General features: G+C 36.1%; 1 protein-coding gene across 1 annotated transcript; it reads right to left on the reverse strand.

Annotated features, from left to right (window-relative positions):
* Positions 1-2,779: 2,779 nt before the first annotated feature.
* kraken (serine hydrolase like 2 kraken) lies at positions 2,780-8,303 on the reverse strand. The gene is made up of 3 exons (XM_028320671.1): positions 7,940-8,303; positions 4,354-5,533; positions 2,780-4,255 (listed from the first exon to the last, which is right to left on the reverse strand). Exons 1-2 carry the CDS (start codon positions 7,977-7,979, stop codon positions 4,623-4,625), a joined length of 951 nt encoding a protein of 316 aa, XP_028176472.1. The 5' UTR covers positions 7,980-8,303; the 3' UTR covers positions 2,780-4,255; positions 4,354-4,622.
* Positions 8,304-11,059: the final 2,756 nt, after the last annotated feature.

Genomic DNA, 11,059 nt, shown 5'->3' on the forward strand with positions numbered 1-11,059 from the left:
TCCTCTTTAACAGATGGATAGCGATTAATCCCAACTGAACAGTTTTATAGCCATAAAAGTCGGCTCAAGCGTAACTACCTATTTTTTGAAGAAGTGACTCTGGATTCTTCTACAGACACATTTTTGGGGTAATCCTTTCCTTTAATGAAATGAAGTTTAGAACTAGGCTTTTAAATGGTGCCAATATTGGTGGGAAGTGGGGATGCATACGTTTGAAAGTGCTTGTCGCGGGAGGGTCGATCTTTGTGATGACCAGTGTAGTTGCATCATGTCATCAGACCATCAGTGAAAAAAAATCGCCTTTTTTATTTGGCAATATTTCGATATTAACAGATATTTACTATTTATCTATGTATTCGTCATTAGAGTGAATAGCCCAGAAAAATAAATTAGTTTTGAAAGGCCTTAATATGGCTTTTTTGTAACTTTTTGGACTTTAAATAAAAGCCGTCATTATTGTAAGCCATTTTATTGATATTTACCTCAAAGATTAATGTATTTCATTTTATTAATAGGAAATTGTCGTTTTTTTTAAATATCCGGTATCCGGCCGGATAGTGAGTTACTATCCGGTATCCGGCCGGATAGTAAATTAAGGCCGGATATCCGGCCTACCGGATAGTTGCCGGATATCCGTTTCATCTCTACTTATAATATCGTATTTAACATCTCATTTTTCAGCGACACTTCTCCTATGAATAATATACAAATAAACCGGGTAAAAATACCATGAAAAGCTTACACGCGCTACTGAAACGACCGACCAAAAATATCAACACCGATTGCTTTTACACTAGGTATGGAAAAAATTAATACCTTTTGCATGTATTTCCTGAGTAGGTATTCCTAATATTGTTCGTGTCTTGTGAAAAATTTTACAGCTTAAAATTATCTCTGAAAGACATAAAATGCTAATTCACGTATCCGACTCGAGCAGTCACGTTTGGACTCTGATCTCAAGTTCAGTCTCAAGTGGGAGTCACGCCACATGAGATCACCCTCAAAACAAAAATGACTTGCAATACTTTCCTTCGCTACACAAACATTAAATAAATTGCGACAAATCACTGGCTTACAATAGACGCTCGTCAATAAATAAAAATGAATATTCAATATAAAGGCTAATTTTATTGTAACTATCACAAAAGATATTTTATCGCTTTCGATCGATAAATTGATCTCAAAAATACAAAATTGTTGTGTAACTCGCACGGAAAAATAATTAAGTGTAAATTGAACTAAATCCTACCTCTTTGCCTACTCTTTTGTATGCAAATGAGTACCTTTCTTACCAACGTAATGTGCGGGTACGTCATTAAAGATAATTTTCAATATTTTGTGAATATAATGTACAGGTAGATAATGTATAAGGTACAGGCCACATACATAGCGAAGCAAATGGCTTTTATTCTAAAATCATAAAAATCGGAATATTCGTAATACAGGCCTAAAGGACTTGTCCCATCGCTGACAAGCGAGTAAAGTTAGAAACTAGACACGAATCGGAGAGCAGCGAAAGAGGAAGAGAGAAAAAAGTTCCGATACTTTTTTAAAGGACTTTAAAGAAGAGTCCTCGCCGGTTAAATAGCTAGCGATCATTACTATAGGTGCGTAATTTATTGGCACGTTTAGTGAGTTAGAAATGGTTGATACAGGCTTTTTCGTCGGCGATGAGACAATTCGTGGTAAAACCTGAAAGATTTACGCGGTTATTAGCCTGCAGTGTACGCGCGACCTTATACATGTATTGCCAGGGTGACGTACATACATAATTAATATGCATCGCAGGAGCGGAAACAATTGACAGTAGACACTACCATTGTATGCTATTTTCCAATATTTTTTGTGTCTAGGTAGGTACAGTCAGCGTCAAATAGTTCGTACCCAAAGTAGCCAAAAAGGTTGCAACACGTTTGTGTTACAAATTGGAATAAGGTTGTGTTGTCAACTTTTTGGCCACTTTAGGTGTTACGAACTATTTGTCGCAGACTGTATTTTTTTATGCTAACAAGAACTCAAAAGCCTTAGCTTCACATGACTGTGTGCTGTGTTTCAGTACAGACTACAGCTCAAGCTAAACACTGTGGAATCTTATTCAGCCGTAATAGGGGCGAATTCGCAATAAAAATGTATAGTCTAATGAGCTGTTGTCTGTACATGAAATTTCAAAACACTATTTTTTTACATTTTCATTAAAATCAACACGCGTGTATCTATAGACATACGTAGTACCTACTGTTTAAACAACAATTTTATATATATATTTTTTTCAAATATACTCAACATCAAATAAGCCGCACCTTCCGCGACGCGAACTTTAACGATTTTCTTCTGACACAATCATGGCGCCCCAACAATATTGGTGTTATTTGAAAGCCCAATAAATATCCTTAAAGAAAAACACATTTAATTTCTTAATAAATGATTAACATGTAGGTACCATAAATGTGAGTGGAAAAAATACCTCATTTTGGGCCCACCTATGGGATCAATTAGACCAATTTTTATGGTTATAAAACCAAATAATGATTTCACGTGTCCTCTTTAACAGATGGATAGCAATTAAACCCAACTTAACAGTTTTATAGCCATAAAAGTTGGCTCTAGCGTAACTACCTATTTCTTGAAGAAGTGACTCTGGATCCTTCTAAAGACACATTTTTGGGGTAAAAACCTTTCCTTTAATGAAATGAAGGTTAGAACTAGGCTTTTAAATGGTACCAATATTGGTGGGAAGTGGGGATGCATACGTTTGAAAATGCTTTTCGCGGGAGGTGCGATTTATTTGACGTCGAGTGTATTTCAAAAACATTGAAGTAGGCATATTCTACCTACGCCAATACAAAATGTTCTCCGTCATTTAAATAAATATAAAACAAGTCAAAACTTAGACAAGGCTATCATAGTATTTCTCTGAGCACAATTGTTTAAGTTCAATATAATAAATTGTACTGTGCTAAAAACTTATTTTCTGAAGAATTCGTACAATCGTGAGTACTGCAATGAAACTTTTACAGAATAAAAATAGGCATTGCTTAACTATTCATTCGATTTGCATGTTCAATAGGAAGTGGTTTTGACTATTTGGATGACTTTCAAAAATAGTAATACCTCATTAGGTAGGTTTCAGTTAAGTAGGAATAATGTTGACACTACTGAATAAATTACACTTCAACTATCTACTTTAGAAACTGCATAGATAGCTGATATCGTTAAGGTCAAAGATGGGTAGTTTTAATCTTTATAATCATGACACATTGGATATCTCAGTAATAATTAGAGAAATCTATGTGCAAGTAAATGACCTTAATTTTATCAATGTCACGTGACGTTGTTGTAACTTGTCCAAAACATAAGCACAAAGTCATGTTCATGTATCTTTATACATAATATACTGAAGGAATAATATTATAAGTCTATAAAATTAATAATATTATCTACTTATCTCTATACTCATTCATTCAACATTGTCTAATGATAAACTAAGTATAAACGTTTAGTACTGGTTCACATTATGTCGGGCCGATAATTTTCCCGTCCTCGTCTATATTTTAGTACTATGTTGTTCGAAACTTTAATACATACACACTGCTACTGCTACTACTGAGCTCATAGCAGTCACGGATCGGATTATTTCTAACCGGTGCAAAGAAGCGCCCTCTCCCAGTGTTTGAGTAGGTACCCTAAAAAAGGTCGACGCGCTCATGACTCGGTTTGAGAGTAGGTACTACTCTGGTAGGTAGATGATTTTGTTCAAACGTGTCTGAGTAAATGATTTTGTTCAAAAATACTGGATCGTCCCGACGAAGCAATTGACCCCCGACTGTTATCATGGTCGGGCGACCGATAATATGTCGTTGCAGACAGTTTTGTCGTGCCGCTGTCTGGGAACAATGCTACAGATACCTAATTAGGTATAAATTATACAAATGCAACATTCATTGTATCGATAAAATTGTCGATCCGACATAGTGTAAACCAGCTTTTACAATGCGTAGTTAAATGTAAATAATTAGGACCATGGGAATTCATGGGATATATACCCATTACCTAGTAAAACGCGACTTGATAGCGACGACATGACAATAATAACTATCCACGTTGCCAAACAGTAAACAACTGTTTTTCTTGTACGACAATGTCATTAACGTATAGTATAGATACCTATAAAACTATAATGCTAAAGCCATAACATAAGTGTTTACTCATAAAACGGTCCAAAGGGCGACTACATTGTTTGTGTTCTAACGCATAATTTTATTTATTTATTTATTTATTTATTTATTATTCATTATTGAGCAATTACATATTTGATCCAAATAGCGTCCTAAATCCTTTTTAGGTTTGTCATAAGAAAAAGTCAATGCATTTTGATCGTCTTAAAACTGTAAAAACCACAAAAACTGTGAAACTAATATAGCCATGATTGATTATGTTCAGTAATTTAACAGTGTTTTGTTCAACAATTACGTGAAATTTGATTTCACAAAAACCTAGTGTCCTAGTAAGCTTACAAACAATTATTTGTTATTGCAATTGCAAACTACTCTTAAAAAGAAAGTACCGACCGTACTTCAATCACATTACATATCACATTTGCAAATTAGCACTAAATAATGCAGTTAATATTCTTCTAAGAAGTCTTCTACAAGTTGAAGTATATTTTCTGGAGCTTCTAAATGCACGTGATGGGTGCCTTCCACTTCCACAAACTGGACATCAGCAGTTTGCTTCATCTTTTCAATAACATCTAAGTAATAGTCCAGTCTCTCCCATTTCTGTCCTGGAAGAGCTCTTATATTCAGGACTTTACATTTCACATGGCTGGCGTACTCCAAAGCGGTCTCAATCGACATCATGGCCAGTCCAGAAACTTTTAGTCGTGGGTCCCTCTTGAAATAGTACCCTTTCTTCTTGATATGAGCGGGAGTAGGAGCCATGCCTCTCTTCATCAAAACTTTGCAGTTCTCCTTCGAAACGGAACCTCGGTAAGCGTCGCATACAATATCAATCATTTCATCGTAATCATACGACGGTATCTTATCCTCTGTTAAGTGTTCATACTCCAACAGCTTATCCATACTCCATCCAGTCTTCTCCACCATATTGGCGGGATCCCTGACAGCAGGGCTTGCTATATCGATGCATATTATCCTGTCCACTTCGTCCGGATACGATGCCGCGTACATAAAACTCAAGGCACCTCCCAGGGAATGTCCCATCAGGGTAACATTTTCAGTCCATTTGAAATGTTTGATGATTCTTCTGAGGAGCACAACGCCGTCCCAGAATATGTAATAGAGCATACCCGTTGGGTAGTGTGAGGAGAGGCCATGTCCAGGGAGATCTATGCAGAGAACTGAGGTGGTGACTGGCAGTTGGGGTATGAGGTTGTCCCAGGTGCCTGCGTTGTCTTGCCAGCCGTGTATGGCGATGATGGGCTGCTTGTCCCGAGGCCCCCACCATCGGCCGGCCACGTGGCCCCATGGTACCGGGATCTCTACTTCTTCCACGACGATGCCAGCTGGTAAGCCTGTAAAGGACAATAATACAAATTACAGATATTCCATTCGAACAGATAAATCGATGGGAAGATGATTTCTTGAACGGAGGCCGCGTCTAGGCTAGCGTCGGTCAAGGTCGACCACAAGTGATGGCAGCATCAGCGGCTACGTAAGAAATGCGTAATGATTGACGAAATATCGCAAACAGCATTGTAGGTAGGTAGATACTAAGGCGATTATCACACTGCACTGCGACATTATAACGAATCCCGCGCGCAAATGCGTTTTCAGTGTGTTGTGCCGCGCGTGTTTTCTATACAAACTAAGGTAGGTACTTGCATACAATTATTAAATCTGTCGTCCCGCGTACCGCGGCGAGCGCTGTGCAGTGTGATAATCGCCTAAATGATGATGAGATATTATGATGTTGGTATATTCAGGTAAATTACCTACGTATCTAATCTATTACTTTTAATTTAATAAAAAGGTATCACAGAATATTTTTATAAATTTTTAAAATAGGTACTTTATTTATGACATTGCTTCATCATTATGTATCGAGCTAACTAAGTCCTTGCTTAATTAATAGTAATAAGTAGTCTAATCTCTAAAAAAAACATCTAAAACAGCAGTTGATGATCATCTATATATATAAAAATGAAACCCGTTTCGCGTTGTCACGGCATCACGTGTGAACGGCTGAACCGATTTCGACAATTCTTTTTTTTAAATGTTTGTGGAAGTCCAAGGATGGTTCTTACGGAAAAAAATATTAAGAAAATCTCTACGCTAAGGCGGTACGAAGTTCGCCGGGTCAGCTAGTTTTAAATAAAATAGGATAGCTAACAATGTAGTTCAAACAATCGAAATAGTTTGGGTACAAATGACACAATAGGTAAATAATGCCAGTAGGTAGCAGGTACACATGATAGAAACAATTGATTTGCTATTGTTAGTTTACATTACAGTGGATGTTAATTTACATAAATGGCCAGGTAGACAATGTTTGAGAAATATCTACAATGACAAGGTATTTTTAACATGTCCAAGATTGTTTTAGTAAACATTCTTAATTAAATGGTAGAAGCATAAAAATACCTTTAGTGATTAAATAGAAGAAGTTAATTTTGCATTAAGTAGGCAGTTCTTTGATGTGAATTAAAAGAGAAATAGGTACTAAAACTGAAATATTTTATGTCAATTTTAACACTTAAATCACATTAACAAATGAAATATTGATCTTTGTGTGTCCCTGCTATTAAAGGTTATTATTTTAATGCTGAACTACATGGATTGAAGCCAAATTAAGGTATCCGGTCAAGGTCTTTTAAATGTGATTGGTTGCAGCATGGAAACTTTTGGGTTATTAGTACAGCTCCATGGAATCTAGCCAATGTGTGGTATCAGGCACAAGGTCAATATCGAACTATACTAAAAAGGCGAAAGTGTGTGTGTGTATGTTTGTTACTTCTTCACATCTGGAGCGATTTTAATAAAATTCGGTATGGAGTTAGCTGACACCCTGGATTAACACATAAGCTACATTTTACCACTGGTAACACCCCACAGTGTTACAGCACAGCTAGTAATTCATATAACAAAATGCCAAATATAACTAAATGAATGTTGCTAATGTTTTTCTGTTCAAAATCACGAACACAGAATCAAGTCTGTCAGATATATAATATAGAGGTTTAAGGTTAGATATGTTTTAATAAAACCAAAATATTCAAACAGTAATTTAGCTGTGTAGTTGTTTTGAAAATTATTAATTCTAAACTATTGCTAAAATTGGAATTGGAATAATATGGGAATGGGAAATAATAAAATAACATTTTTAACCCTACAAATGTTCAGTAAGTACCTACTTATAATATTATTTTATTAGGAAAGATTACAAATAATGTGGTACCTAATCAGTTTATTTATAGGTTTTGATCAAAGTTCAATATTATTATGACTTTTAAAGCATGAAGAAGTAGATAAAAATAATCTATGCTGATAAGTTTGATTTATAATCACTGATTACAACAACAGCTGTTCTTAGATTAATTAATATCAGATATTATTACAGTCTTATTAATTTTAGTTAGGTTAAATTAATATAATTAAAGGTTGGAAGCTGAAAATGTGATCATAAATTATAATAAATACTTACCTACAACACAAATGATAGTAAGTAATACTTAAGTGAACTTAATTACCTCCACAAACCTTGATTGATAATAATAGTTTGATCAATACTTAAATTAGAAACGGATGTAAAATCATATTTTTTATTAGGAATAAAACTATATGAACACATGTTATAGAAATTATAGAATAACTAAGTTTAAGTGAAAACTAAAAAAGCATTGCCTTTATTCTGCCTTAAAATACTTTGCGGTTAATCCTTGCCTTTTTAACTAGACAAGAAAATGAAATAAAAAACTTACTTTCTTCTTTCTGATGACCATTGGTGAGTGGTTCTCCCATGCTTATTTCAGCACCAGGCAACTATTTAAATCACAAAGTGGTGAGTCAAGAATTCCAGCTAAAACACGACGTAATTCTCCACTTATCAAATGAGGAAATACACAAAAATCGTTTGATCACCCAACTTGGGAGTTTCAACACGCAAAGGTGACCGCAAAGTTCACTGTACGTAACTGAAACACGCGACTGTAGCGTGAAATTCACCTGAGAAGCACTAACACATTTAAACGTTCAGTCGGTACGATACAAGATTTTACAATGAAAAATTCTTGTGGCCTTTGATTTCGTTCGATCGATTTTGCGGAATTTTTTTTTTGACGTCAAAAACCTGCCATGTAACTGTCAATGTCAGCTGTTTGACGTTTTTACTTTTTCAACCAACCGTGACTGTGCAGAGCAAACACCTTTATACATCTTTGACGAGTTACGAGCATGCACATTACGTATTGCATTATGTTTTAGCTGAAGCCTGCCTGAAGCACCCGAAGAGTATTTCGCCAAAAATGGTCGATTTTGCCTAATTTCCTTGGCACCAATTTTTTTTTTGTTTTCAACTATTTTTATTTTTCCATTGCATTAAGAAGCAAAAACTAAGCCAATGTATCTAAAAGGGGTGTCTTAATTATGAAAATCTTCATAAAATTTTGGTAGCCAAGGAAATTATTATAAATATTGTTTTCTCTAAGTTTTCTTCTGTGGTTTGCTTTTTTTTAATTCGACCCATTTTAGTGTACCTTCGTAAGCAAACACACAAATGAATATTATATCATTATAACGTTTTTACACAACTAAGGATGATAAATGCAGTAGATTGAGTTAAGAGTTAAAAACAAGTTGTGCTATATTTATTCTGATACCCATTTCTTAAAATGTAAATTTTAAACTTATTCCAATAAAAAAATACTAAAAATTTGACTTTGCGCCGAATTAAAAATGGTCTTTTATAATTTCCTAGGCCATTTTAAGCCACGGAAAACAAGGAAATTAGGGCCAAAGAAATTAGATTTATGCCTAAAAGACACCACAAACAAAAACCTATTTACCCTATCCATTTACTATTTAAATCATGGGTTAACCCCTACAGACACTACATTTGTGTAAATAAACATTAAATTAATCCATTGTTTAGCTGCAAAAAACCGCCCAAAGAAATTGACTTTTTAGTAAACAAAAACCCAAGGAGGGACCTACTTTACGCGATTTGTCGCGAAACTGATCAACGATGTACCTACTATCCTGCCTTGATGGCCTCTTGGGACGTAATAGCCGAGTGTAACGGTGCAGTGCGTTACATTCTAAGTTTTTTCGTTTCGTTACTACAATGGTCGAAAAGAAGACACAGGGAAATTATACTTTTGACCTGGACAAGAACTTAACTTCACTTTATTTTCTTCCTATAAGTATTTGACATTGAAAGTTTTTATTTTCCGATAGCCAAACGTTTCTCAAATGTAAAGAGAGTGCTATTAGAATTAAATTACGCTTCATTTTTTTATAATGTGCCTTCATTTTGGCAAACAACTAATGGACATAACAAGGAAATTAGAAAAACGACTTTTGATTAAGTTTTTCTACGGTATTATTTGTAGTTTCTACTATTGTAATAGCAAAAACAAATAGAACTTTTGATGAACTTTCCCATAAAAATAGTTTTATACAGATAGATATAAAAAACAACGCAGGAGAACCAAAGTAACCGACATAGCTCGCAGAATTGCTAAAATCAAGTGGCAGTGGGCGGGGCACATAGCTCGTAGAGACGATGGCCGTTGGGGCAGGAAAGTTCTCGAGTGGCGACCACGGGCTGGAAGACGTAGCGTGGGCAGGCCTCCTACTAGGTGGACCGACGATCTGGTAAAGGTCGCGGGAAGAGCCTGGATGCGGGCAGCGCAGGACCGTTCATTGTGGAAAACCTTGGGGGAGGCCTTTGTCCAGCAGTGGACGTCATTTGGCTGAAAAGAAAGAAAAGAAGATAAAAAACATGTGTTCGCCTGCCTGGACACAGAAAATTTACTGTTTCGGCGAAATACCCCGAAGCACCTAAAAGAGTGCAACCTCCAGCGTTGCCAGTTTTTTTTTTTCGCCAAGTCGGGACTTTGGTCAGAAGCGGGACATAGTAAAAAAACGTGTACAATCAAAGGTTTTCAAATATTTATCTTTATATTTGACTTAAAATTACGTTTACGTGACAATAGATAGCAAAAGTAGTCATAGAAAATGTATTTTAACAAAAAAATAATATTTTAAATCAGATTTACTCTATCGTTAAATTCGTCTTTAGAATAAAAAAAGAAAAAAACAAAAATCGAAATAAAAAAAAATCTTTAGAATAATATGGCGTTTCAAACAATAGTCTGGTGAAGTGAGTGTCTCTCTCCGAAAAGCGGGACCGAGCCTGTCCCGCGCGGGACATATAAATTTGATTTAAAACCGGGACGTCCCGCCAAAATCGGGACGTCTGGCATGGCAACGCTGGCAACATCACACCATCCCTCTAATCTAAAGGAAAAATATAAACCACCACCCCAGCTGGACCCCAGCCCAGCCTACCCAGCCCTCCTTGACAAGTTAGAGGTGAGCGAAATGAATTCGTTCCGGAGTTTATTTATTTAAACTTTTTGCACTTAATCACTGTACAGTGTCGGACTTATTGACGGGTGGCATTATCTACCAGTCCACCACAAGACACTAGACTAACCGCGAAAAACACTTGCGCGAAATATTATTTGCGCGCACGGACACTTGCACGAAAATACATCTCAATACTCAATACTCAATACTTTATTGCATCCATAATAGAACGAATATGTTTGCGTAAATAAACACTTGCATGAAAGAAAGACACAAATGTCAACGCTCGCTCAAGTAAGTAGCTTGATACGGGGCGGGACGCACGAAAGAAAGACACAAGTGTCTGAACTTCAGACCTCTGAAGTCTTTCGCTCAAGTAAGTAGCTTGATGATACTGGGCGGGACTCAGAACCTATACCTACACTCTACTATACTATGATCTGAGGGGTGGGACTAGCTTCTGGAACTGATGGCCCCTGGGGCAGAAAAGTTCCGAGTGGCAAACAAGG

The sequence above is a fragment of the Ostrinia furnacalis genome, unplaced genomic scaffold (genome assembly GCF_004193835.3).
Source record: "Ostrinia furnacalis isolate ACB-3 unplaced genomic scaffold, ASM419383v2 OfSCF0419, whole genome shotgun sequence".
In the NCBI taxonomy this organism is placed as follows: domain Eukaryota; kingdom Metazoa; phylum Arthropoda; class Insecta; order Lepidoptera; family Crambidae; genus Ostrinia; species Ostrinia furnacalis.